Raw genomic sequence first — 23,300 nt, 5'->3', positions numbered from 1 at the left:
TATGCACAACACAACAAATACCATCTCAGGTAGTAATATTTAAAAGAAAAAAAATAACATCTGAAGTTTATATTTCTAATTTAAGTACCATATATTCATTTTTTTACATTTTCTAAAATGTTTAACAAGAACAAAAATCACCTTTAATTTCATTACTCAGAGACAGTAATAAATTTGGTCTTTTTTTTTTCTGAGTCTCTTCTTCCAAATAAAACATTTTTTAAAAAAACCTATTACAATAGCGAAAATCTGGAACACTGACACCACAGAAACTCTCATTCAGTCCTGGTAGAAATGCAAAACGGTACAGCCACACTGAAAGACAGTTTGGAAGGTTTCTTATAAAACTAAACATACTCTTACCATACGGTCCAGCAATCACACTCCGTAGTATTTACCCAAAAGAGTTAAAAACTTATGTCCACACAAAAACCTACACACAGATGTTTACAGAAGCTTTGTTCATAATTGTCAAAGTTTGGAATCAACCAAGATGTCCTTCAGTAGGTATGGAGACATAAACTGTGGAACGTTCAAGACAATGGAGTATGATTCAGTGCTAAAAAGAAATGAACTATCAACTCATGAAAAGACATGAGGAACCTTAAATGTGATTAAGTGAAAGACAATTTGAAAAAGCTACATACTGTATGATTCGTACTATATAACATTCTGAGAAAGGCATAATTATGGAGACAGTAAAAAGATTAGTGGTTGCAGGGGCAGGGTGGAGTGGGGGGATAAACAGGCAGAGCACAGCTTCTTAGGCCAGTGAAAATACTCTCTGATACCATGATGATGGATATTATCATCATACATTTGTCCAAAACCATAGAATGTACAACACCAAGAGTGAACCCTAAGATAAACTATGAACTTTGGATGATAATGATGTGTTAATGTAGGTTCTTCAATTGTCACAAATGTACCATTCTGCTGAGGGATGTTGATAGTGGAAGAGGCTATGTATATGTGGGAGGGGAGAAAGTATATGGAAAATCTTTGTATCTTTTGCCCAATTTTGCTATGAACTTAAAACTGTTCTAAAAACTAAAGGCTATTTTTAAAAAAGGGGAAAGGGAGGGAAGGAGGATTGGTGGGATTTAGAAGCTGTTGGCAGCCAAACATCAAAAATAGTCAGACTCTATTACACCAGATCATGTTTTCCATGAATAAAGACAGTTGACTTCTTTTTCAATTTGGATGCTTTTTCTTTTTGTTGCCTGAATGCACTAGCTAAAGCTTCCGGTATAATGCCAAATACAAGTGTATTCATATCAAGCATATGCTTGAATACAGTGTATACACTTTTGCCTCCTTCTTAGTATTAGGAGAAAATCATTTCAGTCTTTCACCATTTTAAATATGACATTAGCTGTAGATTTTTCGTAGATGATCTTTTTCACGTTAAAGAAGTTCCCTTTCATTCCTAGTTGAGAGTTTTCATCATGAATCTTAGATTTTCGTCAAGTGCTTTTTCATTTACACTAACCTGGAATTCCTTGGATAAATTCCACTTGGTCATGGTGTGTAATCCTTATTTGTTGTTGGATTTTGTTCATTACTATTTTGTTAAGGTTTTTTGTGTATATACTCTTGAGGGACAGTGTTCTATTGTTTCATTTGTTATCTTCATCTGGCTTTGGTAACAGGATAATACTGGCCTAATAGAATACGTTGGGAAGTCTTCCTCTATATTCTGGAAGTTTGTGAAAGAGACTTCTCAAATGGCCAGGGAAGCCATTTGGTCCTGAGCTTTTCTTTGTGAAAAGATTTTAAAATTAACTATTTAGTTTATTAATTTGTTATAGGGCTATTTAGATTTTTCTATTTCTTCTTGAGTGAATTTTGGTAATTTGTGCCCTTTTTTTCTCGTTTGGTCTTGCCAAAGAATTGTCTACTTTGTTGATCTTTTCGAAGAACCAACTTTTAGTTTCATTGATTCTCTATTGTTTTCTTTCAATTTCATTGCGTTTTCTCTAATTCTATTATTTTCTTCTGTCTGCTTACTTTAGATTTTGCTCTTCATTTTCTAGTTTCTAACGGTGGAAGCTAGATTATTCATTTGGTATCTTTCTTCTTTTTAAAATACAGGTAATTGAGGAGTGGCCTTGTTCTCTATCTTTTTTCCTTTCTGTGTGTGCTGCCGCCACCCTGCTCTCGTCAGCTTACGGACCACTGTCTCCTTGAGACCGAGCTTCATGCCTTCAATTAACTTGCAGAGTTCTGATGGAGAGATATCTGAAGTTGATGTTGAAATTGCCAAACACTCTGTGACTATCAAGACCATGTTGAAAGATTTTGGAATGGATGATGACCCAGTTCCTCTATTGAATGTTAATGCAGCAATATTTAAAAAGGTCATTCAGTGGTGCACCACCAAGGATAACACTCCACCTCCTGAGGATGATGAGAACCAAGAAAAGCACAGATGATATCCCTGTTTGGGACCAAAAATTCCCAAAAGTTGACTAAGTGTTGCCTTACAGCTGCCAAACCGTTTGTTCCCCTGAGCTCTTCCCAGGATTTCACAAGGGAGTGCTTCAGCAAACTGAGGCCTGATGGAGAGATATCAGAAAAGCTCCTTTGAGGGGAAGTCTCAGCAAACTGAGACCCGATGGAATTATATCGGTCCTTCCCCTTCAATGGATTCCTTGGAGATGTGTGTGTGTGTGAACGCAAAGTACAAGCTGGAACACAATGGGAACTTTCGGAAAGATAGCCAGCAGGCTGCTAACACACAGTTTTTGAGGTCAACAATCGTTGACCTCAAAAACAATCGTTTTTATTAGAAATTTATCAATAAAAACTAGGCGTTGGCCGGATTCGGAGGCCAGTCCCTGAGGCTGAGCCCCCTGGCCCTGCGCTTGCACTCTATTCCTGGCTACTGTCTTTTCTTAGCCCTGTGCTGCCCTTCTCCCTCCGCACAACCCTCCTTGTGCTGGACGCAACATCTGGCGCCCAACATGGGGCCCCCGATTCTGGGGCTTCCGATTTTGGGACTCACTTGTGGGGCTCAAGAAGGAAGGTCGACTTTGAGTCGAAATTCAGAGGTTTCACGGAGTAGGGACCCGGGAGAGGGCGCGACAACTACTGGAAGAAAGTAGGGTAACTCTCAGAGAATTTAACCAAGGTAAACGGGGAATTTTTCTCTTTCTTTATGCAAGAGAGTGACTGTGTGAGTGTATATTTATAATTCCACGGCTATAGCTACGGAGCTTTTGTGGGCCCTAATCTGCGGTTCCGTGGTCTAGGTCGTAAGGCAAAACGGTGACAGTGCCTGACGGCGTTTACCACGCCCAGGGTTTATACGGGTTCACCTTAGCCAAAGACCGATCTTAAAGTCCCGCGAGGGACACGGCCAGACTGGCATCTGAATCCATTTGGAGTGAAAGTCTTTCTTTCTATCCTTTTCTCTATACATAATAGGGAATGTTAATAGCCAATATAGGTCTTATATTTGTTTGCTTAAACACCTTCTTAAGGCTAGAGGAGCTCAATGTCAGATCAGAAATTAGAGGAGCTTCTCAAAGTAATTGAAACTTATTGTCCTTGGTTCCCAAACTTAGGGACGTTAGATTTAAAAACATGGGAAAAAGTTGGTATGGAACTCCGTGGATTATATGATAAAGGAGTTTCTTTCCCAGTAACCATCTGGGATACGTGGAAATTAATCCGGTCAGTTTTAGAACCTTTACAAACTGATGAGGAAGATAAAAGAGAAAAAGGAAAGGTACAGGAATCTGAGGAAAAGGGGGAAGAGTCTCTAGAAGCTCCCACCGTAATTCCCAAGTCACTATATCCACCTTTGGAGGACTGTCCTCCTCCCTCAGCCCCTTTGCTTGACTTGCTAACATCGCTTGTTTTAACAGCAGATAAATTAGATTCACCCTTGCAGCTTGGGGAAAATACTAATCCTTTTCTCTCCACCACCCACGCACCTCCCCCTCCTTCAGGAGGCTCGCACGCGCCTCTGTCTGCAGTAGAAAAAGGTATGAGACAGGCTAGAATGGAAAGAGATTTAGAGGCATTTACCATTCCTGTTGTCATTCGTGAACGTATAACACCTGACGAGGATCTAGATCACCCCAGTATTGTTCAAGAATTTTTACATGAGCCATTTTCATTTAAACTTCTAAAAGAGCTCAAAGAGGCTATGACTCAATACGGCCCTACTTCTCCTTACACTATGGGTCTTACACCATGAGTGCAGCTGATGGCAGTCAATTAATTCCCACAGATTAGAACACCCTGGCCAAGACTTGTCTTTCCTCATCCCAGTTTTTACAATTTAAAACTTGGTGGATTGATGGTACTGAAACCCAAGCTAGACTTAATCAGGCTCATAATATAGCTCTTGTCAAAGATCAATTGCTAGGGAGTGCCCATTGGGAAAACACCCAAGATCAATTAGGGTGGGCCAAGCCTCAGGTTTATGCCAAAGTGTCTACATTCTTCCCTGCCTTGGGCCAGAGGGACAAAAAGAATTTTTACAGCCCTATATTGCAGACATTCCAGTTAATTTGTGGGGTCGAGATCTACTTACACAATGGAAGTCAGAAATTTGGATACCACCTGGACAATACAGTCCTGAGTCAACAAATTATGAGTCGAATGGGATATCAAACAAAAAGGTTTAGGAAAATTTAATCAGGGAATTACTCAGCCAATTCAACCCCCAAAGACGAACAGGATTGGGATATTTGACAAAAACACAAAAACCTTTTTTATAGGGGCCACTGTTGAATAGCTACGGACTCTGGTAGCCCTTAAATGGATGAACAATAAGCCTCTATGGATAGAACAGTGGCCCCTCTCTAAGGAAAAATTAGAGGCATTAACAGAGGTAGTACAGATTCAGTTAGAACAAGATCATATAGAGCCTTCTACTAGTCCGTAGAATTCCCCTGTATTTGTTATTAAGAAAAAATCAGGAAAATGGCGAATGCTCACAGATCTGTGAGCTATCAATGCTATAATTGAGCCCACGGGTACTTTACAGCCTGGGCTCCCACAACCCTCTATGATTCAAAAAAATTGTCCTTTAATAGTTATTGATTTATAAGATTGTTTCTATACAATCCCTTTACATCCTCAAGATTGTCCTCGATTTGCTTTTTCTGTTCCTTCAATTAACAATAAGGAACTTATAAAGAGATTTCAATGGAAAGTCCTCCCATAAGGAATGCTTAATAGCCCCTACAATTTGTCAGCTTTTTGTAGCCAGAGCATTACAACCTGTAAGAACTAATTTCCAAGATTATTCATTATATGGATGATATTCTGTGTGCTGCATCTTCTATAGAGCTTTTAGCAGCATGCTTTGAATTACTTAAAAAACAACTTGATTTGGCTGGACTCTACACTGCTCCAAATAAAATTCAAACTACAACACCGGTCCAATATTTAGGAACAATTGTGGACCGTCAGTCTATCAAACCCCAGAAAGTTCAAATTAGAAGAGATCAAATTTCTACTTTGATTTACAAAAATTGTTAGGAGATATTAATTGGATAAGTCCCACTCTGGGTATACCCACCTATGCTCTCAGTAATTTATTTGGTCTTTTGTGGCCCCCCCCAACTAGACAGTCCCTGTACCCTAACTCCTCAGGCCAACAAAGACTTAGAAATGGTTGAAAAGATAATTCAAGACGCTCAAGTTCAACGCATTGATCCTTCCATGCCTTTACAAATGTTAATTTTCCCTACTCCACATTCACCTACAGCGGTAATTGTTCAACAAAATGACTTGGTAGAGTGGCTTTTTCTGTCTAACAACTTTGTTAGGTCACTTCAGAGTTATGTAGAGTTAATCTCAGAACTCATATCACGAACTCGCACTAGGATACTTCATTTAAATGGACAAGAACCCAGTAAAATAGTGGTTCCCTTTAAAAAACAACAAACAATACATTTAAACGTTTATTCTGAATCTTGGCAAATTGCTATTAGTAACTTTTTTGGAATAATTGACAATCATTACCCAAAAAATAAGTTATTTCAGTTTCTCCTAAAAACTAATTGGATTTTCCCTAAAAAACTCAGACTCCTATTCCTCAAGGCTTTACAGTTTTTACAGATGGATCTAATAATGGTAAAGCAGTAATTGTCAGCAAAAAAGGTCATCAACTTATTCACACCAACTGTACTTCAGCACAAAAGGCTGAGTTGGTAGCAGTTTTAATCGCTTTACAAACTTTCTCAGATCCTTTAAATATTGTTTTTGACTCTGCTTATGTTGTTCATACAGTACAAAGTATTGAGACGGCGTCTCTTTCTAATAATTCCAATCAATCTCTTCAAATTTTATTTACCCAACTCCAACAGATTGTGAGAAATCATCAACACCCTTTCTTTATCACCCACATCCGAGCTCACACTACATTACCTGGTCCTATGACTCAAGGTAATGCTAGTACAGACTCATTAATAGGGAGTGCCCATGTTACCGAGGCAACACATTTCCATTCTTTGACCCACACCAATGCTGGTGGTCTTTGCTCTCAGTTTCCTATCACTAATAAACAAGTGCGACAGATTGTTCAAACATGTCAGACTTGTCAGATTCTCAACGCTCCACAGGAATGCCCTGAAGGAGTAAATCCTGGAGGTCTTGTACCTAATGCCCTTTGGTAGATGGATGTAACTCATATTCCCTCTTTTGGACGTTTGTCCTTTGTACATGTCACCATCGATACAGCTTCTGGCTTCCTTGTAGCTACGGTTCAAAGTGGCAAGACTACTGCCCACACAATACGCCACTTGTTTGTCTATTTTTCAATTATGGGGCTTCCTCTAGCAATCAAAACAGACAACGGCCCTGCATACACCAGTGCCAAGTTTACAAAATTCTGTACTGAACGGCACATTACTCACACCACTGGTATTCCTTACAACCCACACGGTCAAGCCATTGTTGAATATGCTAATGCCACACTGAAAAAACAATCACAAAAACAAAAAAGGGGAGAAATATGGGACCCCCGCATATACAATTAGCAAGAGCTATGTTTACTTCAAAATTTTTGAATTAATCTGGCTCAGACACCAAGGCTCACCTTGGATGCACTGCAGCTGAGAGACATTTTAATAGTCTCCGGAGTCCAAAACCTTTAGAAAATGTGCCTATCCGGTGGAAGGACATTCACACTAATCACTGGCAACTAGGAACTTTATTGACATGGGGACGAGGCTTTGCTTGTATTTCTCCAGGTACTGAAAAACAACCTTTGTGGATACCTGGTCGGTGTGTTCAACTATACCATGAGCAGCAACCAGCGAAAGAGAAACCGCACTTGGCTGAAACCCTTCACAGGGTACACGGAGACGGTGGAACCTCCAACAATGGAGAAGTCCAACCTCTCCTTCCAACCTGCTCACCCAATCACTCGTCCAGAGCCCTCAACCCCCGTTCGAACCGTGATGCAACAGATGAGAGCACAGACGACCAGTGTCCAACCTCCCACTTGGGGGCAACTGAAAAAGTTGGCTCACATGGCTGAAAACAGGTTGATTAAAAAGAGAGTTCCCAAAACCGACGTCAATATGTTTTTGTCCATGTTGGCGGTCATCTCTGTAGTAAGTTGCCTCCCACTTGGCGTTGCAGCCAAGAATTTTACTTATTTGGGCTTATTTACTCAATCCTCCATTATTGACACGTGTAACTTGAAATGATGTTCCTCCTCTTATTTATATTAATGATAGTTCTTGGTTTCCTGGACCAGAAGATCAAAGAGGTCCGGAGTTTCCTGAGGAAGAAGGCCAAAATTTTACTCTTTCTGGCCATACAGCTCTAGGCTATTTATATACACCCATTTGCATTGGTCCCATCCCTCTGTGTCTTCCTCTCTTTGATCAAGCTTGGGTAATTCCCAAGGGAGAAGGAAATGACACTTATAAGGAATTGTTTATGATCTCTGGTAAAGGATTTCAGACACAGGAGTTAAACACTCATAGTTTTCCTCCTTCCCTTCATCCATGTCCTCAAAATAATTGGATTGATACACATTCCTGCATTCATAGGGAAGAATGTAGGGGAAGCCTAAATCGGGTGTTATTTAATAATTCCCAATTCACTGTAGTCGACTGGGGCCCTTATGGGATCACATTCCGTGTATGTTCTCGCTTAAAATGCTCTGACCCTCAGTCACTAAGAGAACAGTTGCTCAGTCAAGGCTTTCCAAAAATAATTAAATCCCCATTTAATATTTCTATCTTTTGGAAGGATAAGGTTCTTGCGCCACCTCAATTAAGAATGATCAAACCCATCCGAGGCCTATTACAAAAAACTTTATGGAAAGTGGCTTCAAGCCTAGGAAAAAATAAGATCTGGAAAGGAAATTATACTGAAGATAAAAACAAAAAAGATACCTTTAGATTTGAAAAAACACAAATGTTTGATTTACAAGTTTGTCTTAAAATTCCTTTTGCCTTTTTATTAGGAAAGCGTACAATTAATCCAACTTTAAAAGTAGCTGAAAGCCCTCAATGTTGTTTATTTACATGCCTTAATTCTTCAATTTATAATCCCTTCCAAAACCAAATTATGATCTTAAAAAGAAGACGGGGTTTATGGATACCAATCCAAGTTCCTAGGGTGTGGGAAGGCTCCCCAACTGTTCATGTTGTTCTACAACTTCTTCGTAAGATTTTACATAGAAAAGATTTATTGGAATTTTGATTGCAGCAATTATGGGAATTACAGCAATAGCCACAGTGGCTGCAGTCTCTGGAGTAGCACTACATCAGACTGTACAAACAACCCAATTCGTACAAGAATGGCATGAAAATGCTAGTGAGACTTGGAATCAACAAATTAGAGTTGATCAAGAAATTAGTGTTAGAGTAGCTGATTTGGAGACAACTGAAGTTTCTCTTGGAGATCAATTAGAAAGTCTCCATACCATGATTACTTTAAAATGTGATTGGAATGTTTCCACTTACTGTGTGACTCCTTTCTCTTACAACCAAACTAGGACCCCGTGGTGGGAGGTACGAGCTCATCTCGGGGGACATGCTCCCAACCTTACTGTAGATATTCTACAGCTACAACAAGAAGTAGATCAAATATCTCATGCCACGCTCCCACTCCTCCCAGGAGAGGAGACGCTTTCCACGGCTGCGGAAGAACTATCTCATTTAAATCCACTCACTTGGGTGAAAACCCTAGGTGGAGGATTTGCGGGTGCAATTGCACTTGTTAATTATTCTTATTCTATTTTGTTTAGTCCTCAGGTGTGGACAAGCCCTCCGATGGGCGGTAAATGAGGAAACTGCCAAGTCTGTGTTTCTACTAGTACGAAAACAAAAAGGGGGAGATGTTGCCTTACAGCTGCCTAAGCGTTTGTTCCCCAGCGCTCTTCCCAGGATTTCACAAGGGAGTGCCTCAGCAAACTGAGGCCGATGGGGATATCGGAAAAGCTCCTTTGAGGGGAAGTCTCAGCAAACTGAGACCCGAAGGAATTATATCGGTCCCTCCCCTTCAATGGATTCCCTGGAGATGGGCGTGTGTGTGAAGGCAAAGTACAAGCTGGAACACAATGGGAACTTTCGGAAAGACGGCCTGCAGGCTGCTAACACACAGATCTTGAGATTAACAATCTTTTACCTCTTTAGAAATTTACTAATAAAAACTACGCGCGTTGGTTAGGGGCCAGTCCTTGAGGCTGCAGCCCCTTGGCCCAGCTTGCACTCTATTCATGGCTACTGTCTTTTCCTAGCCCTGTACCATCTTTCTCCCTCCCCACAACCCTCCTCGTGCTGGACGCTACAACCAAGGAACACTTTTTGAGCTTATTCTGATTGCAAACTACTTAGACATCAAAGGTTTGCTTGATGTTACATGCAAGACTGTTGCCAATATGATCAAGGGGAAAACTGAGGAGATTCGCAAGACCTTCAACATCAAAAATGACTTTACTTCAGACAGAAAAAGCAGAGAACCATATGATTTCACTGATATGTGGTATGTAAACCAAAAACAATAAAAGAACGAGACAACCAAATGAGAAACAAAAACTCATAGACACAGACAATAGTTTAGTGGTTACCGGAGGGTAGGGGAGGCGGGGGGTGGTAGATGAGGGTAAAGAGGATCAAATATATGGTGACGGAAGGAGAACTGACTCTGGGTGGTGAACACACAATGGGATTTATAGATGATGTGATACAGAATTGTACACCTGAAATCTATGTAACTTTACTAACAATTGTCACCCCAATAAACTTTTAATTAAAAAAAAAAAAACGACTTTACTGAAGAAGAGGAAGCCCAGGTACGCAAAGAGAGCCAGTGGTGTGAAGAGAAGTGAAATGTTGTGCCTGACACTGTAACACTGTAAGGATTGCTCCAAATACTAGTTGCACTGCTCTGTTTATAATTGTTAATATTAAATAAACAGTAGACAAATGCAGCAGCAAATCAATTGTATTAGCAGAATGTTGTCCTGATTACATGTATTGGGTACAGATTCCAAAGCGATGGCTGGCTGAGTTTCTTCCAGTATGATCAAAGTATTCTTTTTTTCTTTGCTCTGAATAAAACTGAACTGTGGGTTCTCTATAGGAAGTGGCATTTTGGGCTTTCCCTCTTTCTGTAAAGCAATTTATTGTCTAGTTAACTGACCTTTTAAAAGTTGGCATTGTAAATAAAACTACTTGCAAAAGTTTTCTGAAATAGAATTAACAACATATTATCTTTATTCATGAGTTTGGAAGCTGGGAAAAACCTTCTTGAGATAAATGTTCTGAGTGGGGGTTATTAGGATGTCATCCAGCTTCCTGGAGTCAAGGAGCACCACTGGTATTGGTTAGCCCGTATGTAGTAGGACTCCCTTAATTGGATCTGAGGACTTGTTTTTGCATTTTTAATTCTCTCAGCTTTGAATATGTTGGCTAGAGTCTCAGTTACTACTCAGTTTGTGGTTTAGGGGGAAATATAACTAGACAGTTAGCTTTTCAATTAAAAAAAGACAACTCTTGTGGTACGTCATCTTTTTATAATTGGTGACCCATGTGGGGAGAACCATTTACACCACTTGCATGTAAAGAAAATTTAACGTTTAACATTAAAATGTAAAACCCAGAAAGCATACATCATGAATGCAAGATACTTTCAATAAAAAGTAAGTTACATAGTAGGTAGTAAATGGAAAAAAATAAACAAAAATTAAAAAAATTTTTTTTAAATAAAATAAGGTATTGGGGCAGCCAGATGACTCAGTTGGTTAGAGCACGAGCTCTCAACAACAAAGCTGCCGGTTCAATTCCTGCATGGGATGGTGGGCTGCGCCCCCCGCAACTAAAGATTGAAAACGGCGACTGGACTTGGAGCTGAGCTGCGTACTCCACAACTAGACTGAAGTACAACGACTTGCAGCTGATGGGCCCTGGAGAAACATACTGTTCCCCAATAAAAATTTATTTCAAAAAAGGTCTTCTTTTGTCTCTAACATTCTGTCTTAAAGTATATTTTGTCATATTAGTATAGTCACTCAAGCTCTTTTTCTGTTTCCATTGTTTATCTTTTCCCATGTTTTTACTTTCAACTTCTTTATTTCTTTGAACCTAAAGTATGTCTCTTATAGATAGCATATAGCTGAATGTTTTAAAATATAGTTGGACAATCTCTGATTATTGATGGAGATATTTAATCCATTTATATTTAATGTTATTATTGGTATTGTTGGATTTAGGTCTGCCATTGCTATTTGTTTTCTATATATCGTATTTAGTTCCTTTTTGACCTTGTCGCTACTTTTAAAAGTTACTTCCTTATCACTTGCTTTAGGGATTACACTATACATCTTAATTTATCACAATCTACTTCAGATCAGTACTAATTTAATTCCAGTAAAATGCAGAAACATTGTTTCAATATAGCTCCACTCTTCGCTCATCTTTGTGCTATATTTTCATTTGTTACGTATATGTTTCAAAACAACGATACAATGTTATTATTATTTTACACAACTATATGTATTTTTTAAAGTTAAAGGGAAAACAGTTAAGAAAGGAGAAACAATAGATTTACAAATTATTTTATATATATTAACCTACATATTTACAATTTCTAGTACTTTTCATTTCTTCCTGTGGAATCAAGTTATTATTTCCTTGCTCCAATATGTCTCCATTTCTTCCTTCTCTTTTGTGCTATTAATGTCATATATAGCTTTAAATGTTATATGCCCAACACTTCAATTTTATTATTTTACATAACTGTTTTTTAGATAAGAAAATACGTTTATGCTGCCTTTAATAATTATTTATATAATTATATTTATCAATGATCTTTAATTCTTCATGTAGATCCCAATTACCATCTGGTATCTTCCTTTCAGCCTGAAGAAATTCCTTTAGTATGTCTGTAAGGCAGGTCTGCTATCAACATATTCTCTTTATTTATCTGACAACGTCTTTATTTTTGCCTTCAATTTTGTAGGATGGTTTGCTACATATAGAGTTCTTGATTGAAGCTTATTCTTTTCAGCACTTTGTCAATCTACTGCTTCTGGCTTCCACTATTCTCATGAGAAGTCAGCTGTTAATCTTATTGGATATTCCTTGTATGAGTTCTTTTTTCTTGCTGCTTTCAAGATTTTCTCTTTATCCTTCAACAGTGTATTATGTGTCCAGATGTGAATCTCTGCATGCTTATTCTTCTTGGAGTTTGTTGGATATGTGAATTAATGTTTTTCATCAAATTTGGGAAGTTTATGGCCAAAATTTCTTAAAATACTTTTTCTGCCCCTTTCTATCAAGTACTCCCATCACACATATGTTGGCATTCTTGATGGTGTCCCATAGATCTCTTAGGTTTTATCCATTTCTCTTCATTTTTTAAATGCTGCCCTTCACAAGACACAATCCATATTGATCTATCTTCAAGTTCACTGATTCTCTTATGCTATCTCAAATCTGATGTTGAGTTCCTCTTCTCCAGTGAATTTATCATTTCCAGTATTGTATTTATCAACTCTAGAATTTTCATTTTACTCTTTTTTATAATATCTATCTTTATTGGTATTCTCTATTTGACAAGTCATTGTCATCATACTTTAATTCTTTAAAAATGGCTTGAAGTCTTTTGTCTGCTATGTCTAACAGATAGGCCCTGTCAGACACAGACAATGATTGCTTTTTTTATGCTGTTTTTGCATGCCTTGTGACTTTGTTGTTGTTGTTGAAAACTGGACATTTTAGGTAATAAATTATAGCAACTATGGATTTGAAACATCCCCATACCCAGGGCATGGCTATGATTCTTTGTTTATGTAATGACTTGCCTGGACCAATTCTATAGAATATCTTTTTCTATCAAGTGCAGCTACTGATGTCTCTACTCAGATTTATTTTTATGTCTGGCTTCCTAGGAATCACACCAGCTTAGCATCAGCCAATGATTTGTCAGAGGTTATCCTTAAACATCTTAAGCCAGTAAGGCTTCCACCTTTTATCAATGGATCTGTCTGTGGCTTGAAGAATGCATTCAAAGTTTAAGCAATTTATAAATCTTTTCTGGCTTTTACTTTCTGTATTCACAAGATCTCACAATTAACCAAAGATAAGTAGCCTGCCAGGGCTCTCATCAAACTCTCCTGAGTGTGCATGGATAGTTACACGTGTGCACAACTTTCCAGTGTTCTAGGGGTTAGTAGAATCTTATTAAAGTTCTCTTGGCTGTCTTGTTCCCTGGATATCCCTGTTAAAATTCTGCCTCATCTGCCAGTCTATTGCTTGCCCCAAACAGTATCAAAAATCTCAGATTAGCTGTGTGGTAGTGTCCTTCCCTGACTGTTTGTAATTGTTTTCAGCAACACCTGTACGCATGGTGCTCTGCTCCAAATAAGGACAGCCACCGCAAGCAGCAGGACTATTGGTCCTCTCAGCCTGCTCTGCCCTGGTGGAACTTCTACATAATGGAGCTGGGAGGTGGGAGCAGCCCCAGGCCGAAACACTGCTGACTGCCATTGTTCTTACTGAGATTCAATAGAAATTCTTGAATAAATGCTTCTCAATTTGTTGTGACTGTGGTCAACTTAAAGCATCTTTAAATGGTTGTTTTTGATAATTTTGTCCAGTTTTATTGTTGCTTTTGGGGGAGAGAATTTGCCAAGCTCCTTATTCAAACATTCGAGATGTCAAATATACTTTTATGAATGCCCAGACCAATGCCAAATAATAATGGTAAGGGGAGACATCCTTGACCTGATTCTGACTTCAGAGCTATAACTTTAGTATTACACCATTAAGTTCAATGTTGGTTGCTGGTTTGAAATAAAATTATATATTGTATCAGGTACATTTTTCTATTATCATTTTACTAATATTTATATTTAATCAAGAGACATTTATTCTACTCCACTGTATGTTAAACAATTATGATATAAAAGGCAAACACTTTCTCTGAATTCAAGTAAATCATCTAATAGGGAATCAAAACAGGTAAACAGCTACAACAGAGTGCTTTGATAAAACTGTTTATAGTGAATTATGGGAACAAAGGGTAAAGACACCTAAACAGACCTCCAGATAGGAAAAATGGGAGCTAGGGAGGACTCTCTAGAGAAGCTGAAACTGACAGATAAGGTGAACCTTGAAAGACAGGTTAAGTAGGAGTTGAACAAAATTAGTTATGGGAGTGGGAAGATGGGTTCAAGAAGAGGGACCAATACATATAAAGCAAGAGATATGTTGGGTTTGAGAAATCCAAGTAGATTCCAGAGGCTGGAGCAAGAATGCAGGGGCCATATCAAGAACCAACATTAGAGTGATAGGAAACCATAGAAGAATCTCAAGCTGAAAAGCACTACAATCATATTCATATTTCAAAAAAGTAACTAAGAAAACAGTGGAGGTGGAAAGAACCAAGATTAGAAACAGGGAAGACCTGATAGTAGCAGTAGGAACAAAGAGGAGGTGAGACAGCCCATATACATTTCAAGAATATAACTGATAGGACTAGAAGGTTGGACAGAGGGAAATAAAGGGAAGAACTACATCATTATTTGGTTTCTAGTTTTGGAATTTAACAGGGTAGACGATAGAGAATCTAACAGCATGGACAAGTATGGAACTAGGGGGAGGAAGAGTTTGGTTTGGATACAGGCACTTGAACCTACAGAATACCCATATAAAAATGTTCTCAGGTTTCAAAAGGGCAAGTTCTAGCTGCTTCAGTGCTATTAATGTCTATTTCTAGTTTTATATTTAAAATTTTTTTGTTAAAATGTTAAGTTCAAATCATGTATATTTATGTTTGTCTGTGCATGTGTACATATACATAGAGTGTACCCCAAATACAGCACAGGTGATGGAGCAAATGGGCTAAAATATTAAGAGCTGAATCTCTGTATTAAATGGTGCTCCTTGTATCACTTTTATTTTTGCAACTTTCTTTAACCTTGAAATTATTTCTAAATAAAAAGTTTAGGGCTGGCCCGGTGGCTCAGGTGGTTGGAGCACTGTGCTCCTAACACCGAGGTCGCAGGTTCGATTCCCACATGGGCCAGTGAGCTGCACCGTCTACAGCTAAGATTGTGAACAACAGCTGGCCGACCAACGACTGGCGACTGACTGCCTCAACCAGGGGGAGCACAAGGCTCATAATACCAGCATGGGCCAGGGAGCTGTGTCCTACACAACTAGACTGAGAAACAACAGCTTGAACTGGAGTGGGGTGGGGTGAGGGGTGAGAGGCGGAAGAAGGGGGGATAAAAAAAAATTATAAAAATAAAAAGTTTAAAAATTTTATGTGCAGTATATGTGTTTTTATGTGTGAGAGAATGTACATGAGTCAGTGAGTGTTTGAGTGTATATGGTAGTTAACTTCAACTACATTTCTGAAAATAATACTTTAATACAGCAAGCCCTCCATCTGTGGACTCAACCAACTATGGATCGAAAATATTTGGGGGAAAAAAATCCCAAAAAGTTCCCAAAAGCAAAACTTGAATTTGCCATGCGCTGAGCCCTATGCTGAATCCATGCAACTGAAGTGATGTATGTGTGGGCACACCTTGCTGTAGCCTATATGCAAACCCTACGTCATTTTATGTAAGGGACTTGAGCATTTGTGGATTTTGGCATCCGATGGGGGTGGGGAGCTTAAGGAGGGTGGTGTCCTGGAACAAACCCCCCACGGATACTGAGGGACAGCTATACTTTTTTTTCATGTTCACTTTAAATATCTACCATAGGCATAGGGTTTTAAAATAAAATCCAAACTCTTACCATGAAATATCTGGCCCCTTTCTACTTCACCTCACCAATCTCATCTTAAGCCACTCTCCCTCATTCACTATGCTCCAGCTATATTATCCTGCTTTTGAAAAAACGTCTTCCCTAAGAGTCTTCGCCCTTGACGTTTCCTCTGCCTAGGTTACTCATCTTTGCAAGGCTTGCTCTCTTACATTCTTCATGTATCAACTTAAATGTCACTTGGTCAGAAAGGCCTTCCTTCTCTGATCACCCTGTCCACACTAAATCCCATTGTCCCACCTATTTGGTTCTTTCAGCCATAGCAACCTGTTTTTTCCCCATCCACATTATATTGTAAAACTCCATGAATTCAAAGACCTTTTCTGTTTTGTTCCCCAAGTATACCAAGGCCCAAATACAATGCTCTCCATACATTTTGCATGAATGTTGAATAAGATGTGGTATCAGTAGCTATGACCTATAGATTCTTACATATTTCCTAAACCATATTTGAGACTGAAAAACAAAAACAAGAACAAAAATGTCTTACCTCCTGCAATGACAAAATGGCTTAGGGCATTTTTATTTCGGTATACATTTAGACCAGTGTGCACTGTGCTGGGAAGAAGGGAGGAGGAGGAAAACATAAAATTTAAAGCATATCCCATTTACTTTCTTGATTTCAACTTTCACTAAAGAGATACATTAGTATAGAAAAGGCTACTTTGTCATCCCTGGTCCTAGTCTAGGGTGCTTCAATGTGTTTCCGATTGCTAATATGCCTATGGGCTTCTAGGTGGATCTTGTTCTAATAAATGAACCAAAACCCAATCACATTTCTGGAATAAATATTCACTTAAAAATAGAAACATAAAGAAGAGTTTTATAGAATTACTCTTATTTAGAAACCTTGTATTGATTTTGACACTAGTTGGTAGACCTCCACTCATGAATGCAAAACTTCAACTGGACCGATCTTTTACACAGATAGGTAACAGTTCTTAAGAAAAACATATTATGAATCACTTTCACGTGGGTGTTCAGTTTTCACAATCCCACTTGCTCAAAAGATGTGCTCATAAAAGAATACCAAGACCCTTTGTCACCATTCAGAGAGAACTTACTTGAATATAGTCACAAACACTGTAGTTCTCCAGCTCCAGCGCCAGCCATACCGGATGAAGCCTCGCATGGCAGCACGATGTGCAGATTGCTAAAGTTAATAAAAAGGCTGTGAGGTTCCAAGACAGCTTAACCCTCTCATTATTCTAAAACTGTGGTGGGGGGATGTCAACTATGGATTAGGCAGGGACACTTAAACAGATAGAAACAACTAAAAATCTCTAGAAATATCATTCCTGAAGTATTGAAGCTTAAGCAAAAGTCCCATGTGCATTCTATTCTATCAAGGAGATGGAAAAGGAACTAAAAATTGCCAGTGTCAACCAAGTAATAAATCAATTAAGTATCAACTGAGAATCTATATGGCAAATACTATGACAGATATAAAATCAGTATTAGACATGATTTTTTTCTTTTTTTCCAAGAAATCTTGGGAAAAAGAAAAACTGAGTAAATGATAAAGGGTAAGGATTTTTCCTCCTCTGCTCCTTTCCTAGGATGTGTAGGAAAGAAGCAGAGAAAGAAAAAAACTAATCTATACAGACCACCTTTTTTGTAAAACTTGAGTTAATATATTACCTCATTTAATCTTTACAATAGTTTCTTCAGACAGGTGTTTTAGTTTTAACTAAAGCATAGAGAGGAAGTTTCTAACCAAGATCATTCAGCCAATATGGAATAAAGTCAGAATTGGAAGGTAGGTTGTCTGTCTCCACAGCCCATTTTCACTAGGCCACCATGAAAGCAAGTCTGGTATAATATTGTGAGGGTAAAGTGTGGATTTTGAAAGACTGAAAGAATCCCAAACTGGATCCTTAACTATTATATGGTGTTGGGCAAGTCAAAACCCTGAAAGGTATCAGTATAAACTCATGGCTTTTAATAAATAGGTAGACAAATATAGAAATAGATACAGATGTGTGTAGGAATGTGTATACGAATATAAATCACACACACACACACACACACACACACACACACACACACACTTTTCCTAACTGACTCCCTAACTGGGCCTCAAAGCTATGATCCCCCAGCAGCAATGCGCATACATAGCACCAGATCTTGGTTTTTAAATACCATTTTCCACTAAAAGAAACTAGAACTCCTTGCTGAAATGGCTCATTCCCCTTGAAAAGTAAAAGATAAGCCAGGAATACCGTGCTGTGCTAAAAAGTAAAGGTGCTGAAAGAATGATTGGGACATATCAAAAGGACACAGTGAGCTAAAAGGGGCTCCAACTGTCCACATCTAGGCCAATTTGAGTATCAAAATTAATGATGATAATAATGTATTATAAATCTACAGACTAAGAATCCATGAGTCCTTACTGAATAAATTATAAATAGATAGATAAATAAATAGAGATGAAGTGAAAGCTCTTCCTTATAGCAGAATATTAACTAATAAATATAAATGGAATGACAGAATTAGAAAATGGCCATTTGGCAACCACCAGAGTAAAAACTGTTTCAGGCAAAAATCATAGTTGAACGCTAAAACTAGAGGGTAGAAATCTGATGAAAAATAGGATATTTGCATAGTCCCAAAGTATCAAATAAGTATCCATAAGATAACATGGGGAAAAAATAGTAACTTTACAGTGGATAAACCTTAAAGAGACCACCTTAACCAAGTGAATAAAGTAAACATTACTAGTTAAGGGACAAATAGGTATCATGGGCTTCCATGATACCGATATAATTCCATTACATCTGATATAATGTAATGAGAAGGATCCAACATCAATTCTAGGGTATCCCTGCTAAAACACGTAACTAAAATCTAATCATAAATATACATCAAACGAATCCAAATTGAGGGATATTCTACAAAATAAATAGCCACAGTGCTCAAAAATGTGAAGGTCAAGAAAGTCAAAGAAAGACACAGACTAGAGGGGCATGACAGTCGAATTTGACATCTGATCCCTTATGAGATCCAGGACCAGAAATAAAAATTTTTTAATTTATTTATTTTTACCACAGATTATACTGGTGGGACGACTAAAAAAATTTACATAAGGTCTGTAAATAACAGTACTCTATCTGTTAATTTCCTGATCTATATAATTATATTGTGGTCATACGAGAATGTCCTTGTTTTTAGGAAATATACGCCGAAGTATGCATCATGTCTATAACTCTCTCAAGCAGTTCACAAAAAAATAATATTATCTATTATACAGAGAAAGAATGATAAAGCAAATGTGGTAAAATGTTAACATTTGGAGAATCTGGGTAAAAGGTATATAGGAATTCTTTGTACTACTTTTGCAACTTCTTTAAGTCTGACAAAATTTTTAAATAAAAAACAAAAACGCTCTGAGCTATAACTCCCTCACTAATACAACAGCACTGATGAACAGATCTAAGATATAACAAATGAGTTAGTACTCTATAACTCTATAAACTGTACAGTTATAAATGTTAATTATTGTTTTAGTATTAGCTAGTATACTCCATGGAGGCTTTGTGAATAGGGTAAATATGCCACAGCAGAACCTTGATGATTTAGCAGATTTGAAATATTTTTCAGGAAATAGAGCTATAATGGAGATCCCTTCTGAAGATAAGTGGTCTGACAAGCCATGCGTATACACCTTAACATTATTACTTTCATTGTTACTAAGTATAGACTTGGTTTCTTTACATCCTAAACCCTCCCAACCCACCACTTCACTAAATGATTAAGTGTAAAGTGAATTGCTAAATTGGTTGTGCCCTCAAATACTTTAAGAACACCAGTACGTACCACAGCATCAAACCGGTTATGATAAATTTCTGCTTGGCTCTGCTCAATGTAGCGCTGTTTAGCATGAATAAAAGCTGGTATTCCCCCATATGCCCAGCCAATGATGCCAGCTGAAATAGCCGCCCTATAAATATTCTGAAGTTCCTCTGAAGTTCTCTGCTGTTCACTAAAACATCAAAAAGACAATATTGTTTGGGATTAGTATACGTATATTGTTCTCCAAAAGACAGTATGATCAAAATTATCCCAAATGCTAACATGACTACATTTTTCATTATGGGGGAAAACCAATGAAATCTTCTGATAAATTAAATAGTGCAGTTATATTACAAGTAACTCAAATTTCAGCCAAAACTAATCTATGCTGTTAGAAATTAGTCTAGTGTTTGGTTATTCTTGGGAAGGCAGTGCCTGGAAGGGGCAGAGGGGAGCTTCAGGGATGTGGGTAACTCTCTTGGTGTTGGTTACAGTTATGTTTAGTTTATGGAAATCCATTGATCAGTATACTTATGTACATTTTTCTAGATGCATATTATACCCCAATAAAAAGGCTTTTCTTAAAGGTGCTTTTATTTGATGATCATCATAACTACACTGTATCCTTGGAAACAGGAAGAATTTGTGAGTTGGACGTAGAGATCGATATATCCTTTTTTGAATTTTAAGGTAACTTTTGAAAATTACACACACTTACAGGATTTAAGGGCAATGTACGCAAGAATGAAATCTTAGATGTAAAAAAAAGAAATCAAAACCCTATCTTTTTTAATACTTTTAACTTTTATGTCATGCTTAGATGGGCCTGTACTATAAAAAGTATTGAATGAGAAATCTCATGATGCACTGGGCAGTACAGACCAACCTAAATAACATGGAAAAACTACTGTTTAATTCAATTTATTACTCTCAAAAGCATAAGAAACTACAACCACTAATGTAGCTTCCAAGATGTCCTTCAGAAATTGCTCTAACAAATAGCTACATTTGTAAGTATTAAGTAACCATAAATAATGACCCTACTAGATAAGTAATTTACTAAATGTTAATTATTTACATTATTAACTTGCTTTCTTCACAAACTGTATTAAGTGTTTATCTAATTCTGATTGCCAATAACCACATTTCTGAAATCAGAATCAGTGAGTCTTTACAGTTTCTGCCTCTACCAAAGAGAAATCTCAATAAAATCTCTTAGAAAACTGTAATTCTTCAAATATATGGTGATGGAAGAACTGACTCTGGGTGGTGAACATACAACGTGACATACAGATGATGTATTACAGAATTGTACACCTGAAATCTATGTAACTTTACTAACAATTGTCACCCCAATAAACTTTAATTAAAAACAAACAAACAAAAAAACTGTAATTCTTATACTTATTTCAACAGGAAAAAACATAATTTGAACTTTATATTTTATCTTTTATAGTGAGTAAGATCAAAAACATTTACAGAAAATACAGGTCTATGATAGAACTCGGGAAAGAAAAAAATTTAAAAACAGCTTAAGATTTAACAAACAGGAGATGTATATGCTTGGTCTCCTTTTCATCTGAAAAATTCTATGACATAAGTGATATTTATCTCCATTTTAACGATATGGAAATAGGAGCTCTAAGAAATTATATGGTTGGCCCAAACAGGTAATAAATGATGGAAAAGAAACAAGGCACAGTGGTGGAAAGGTCCTCAACTCTGAATAACAACACTGGGGTTGTGATTCTGGTTCTGTCACCCACTGCTAAGTGACCTGCAGCCAGATCACAATCTCTAGGAACCTTGGCCTCATCCACAATGGAGAGAAGAATGAAAGTTACACTAGATTACCTTTCAAATTTCTTTCAGCTCCAACATTCTGTGGTTTATAAAGCTGATCAAAATAACTCTCTTCTGTTATATATTGCATAGGCTTTCACAAGCACCTCAAGTAAATATTGGAAGAACCAATGAGAAATCTAATTTGTTATCTTTAACATAAAGATGAAATCTAAATAAAGTAATTAAATACAATTCTGCAAACTCCCTTGCCCCAACTATTTCAGCAACATCATAAAGTTTCAAAATTAATTTCACCACTTGTTAACACAATGTAGTATGATAAAGTACTTCATGAAACGGCAAACTTTGCCCCAATAATTAATGAATAGATGAAATGAATCAATGAATGAATGAAATATCTTGAGTTTTTCATTAAAGTTAGTTCAATTCGAAAGATTATCCTTTATTCTGAAATATCCTTATTTGTTAATCCAGCTAATATCTTCTTTTATAACATGAGACAAAAGGTGCTGTTTTTTATATAGTATTCCTTATTTGGCAGAATAAAAATTTTACAACTCTCTCTGCCATCTCTCCAATTTCCATTTTTTTGGAGGGGAGTGGGGCTAACAGTCATGAATTATCAAAGTTTGGGATCAAGTGAAATACGAAAAAGAATACCAGAGTGGGATCCTGCACATGTGGGTTCCAGGTCAATTCTGACAATTAGCTCTGTCCAATTCTTCTATCTAAAATCAAGGTATTACACTAAAACTATCTTCCCTAAATAGCTCTAAAAGCTCTGACTTAATGAGTCTCACCCTTACCATTTAAAAGCCGTCCCGTCAACACAACTACCAAATGGTACTGTTAGGATGCAAGCTTGGGGTACAAATATAAGAACCCCAAACTCCATTTAAAAATAAACCACACCACCCTGGGGTCCTTCACCCCAGGATGACCCAGGGTGCAGGGCACTTCCCTCGCAGCCCCTCCCCACAGACCCTAGGCATTTTTACTCTTTGACAAACAGCATCCGGAGGCGGTCCCATCCGGATTCCAGGTATTGGGGCTCTGGGACGTAGGAAGGCATCTTCTGGTCCTCCACAAGGACCTTCGCTTCGGCGGCCGCAGAATCGGCGGCCACAACTTCGGCAGCAAAGACCCGAGGGAAAGGACCCAGCGCCCTGCAGAGGAAGCGCCGCGGCGCCGGCGGCCGCACCTCCATGGCCCTCACGGAACCTGCAGACAGACACACGTTGGGTTCTCGGGGCACCAAGGCCTCCCGGAGACGCCGTGGGAGGACAGTAAGGGTAACTGCAAGAACGAGTAGGTGAACACCGGGGCACTAGGTCCGAACTAATCCGTGGCCACAGGTCTTGACACCTCTGCCCTCAGTACCCGGCCTCACTTTGGAGGTCCTTGAATACACGAGACAGGAAGTCCCACCCCAACCAGGGC

At 38.1% G+C, this 23,300-nt stretch overlaps 1 protein-coding gene and 1 pseudogene across 1 annotated transcript in view; one reads left to right on the top strand and one right to left on the bottom strand.

Annotated features, from left to right (window-relative positions):
• Positions 1–23,300, bottom strand: part of TIMMDC1 (translocase of inner mitochondrial membrane domain containing 1) — a 30,733-nt gene extending 7,433 nt beyond the window's left edge. Inside the window, exons 1-4 of the mRNA XM_033091889.1 lie at positions 22,859–23,300; positions 20,079–20,244; positions 17,327–17,415; positions 16,753–16,820 (exon numbers count right to left, since the gene is read on the bottom strand). Coding sequence (XP_032947780.1) covers positions 16,753–16,820; positions 17,327–17,415; positions 20,079–20,244; positions 22,859–23,067 — 532 coding nt within the window. The 5' untranslated portion in view covers positions 23,068–23,300. The remainder of the gene's footprint in view (positions 1–16,752; positions 16,821–17,326; positions 17,416–20,078; positions 20,245–22,858) is intronic.
• Positions 1,883–10,967, top strand: LOC117014099 (S-phase kinase-associated protein 1-like; annotated as a pseudogene).

The sequence above is a fragment of the Rhinolophus ferrumequinum genome, chromosome 2 (assembly GCF_004115265.2).
Source record: "Rhinolophus ferrumequinum isolate MPI-CBG mRhiFer1 chromosome 2, mRhiFer1_v1.p, whole genome shotgun sequence".
In the NCBI taxonomy this organism is placed as follows: Eukaryota; Metazoa; Chordata; class Mammalia; order Chiroptera; family Rhinolophidae; genus Rhinolophus; species Rhinolophus ferrumequinum.
This window is presented reverse-complemented; position numbering and strand designations above follow the sequence as displayed.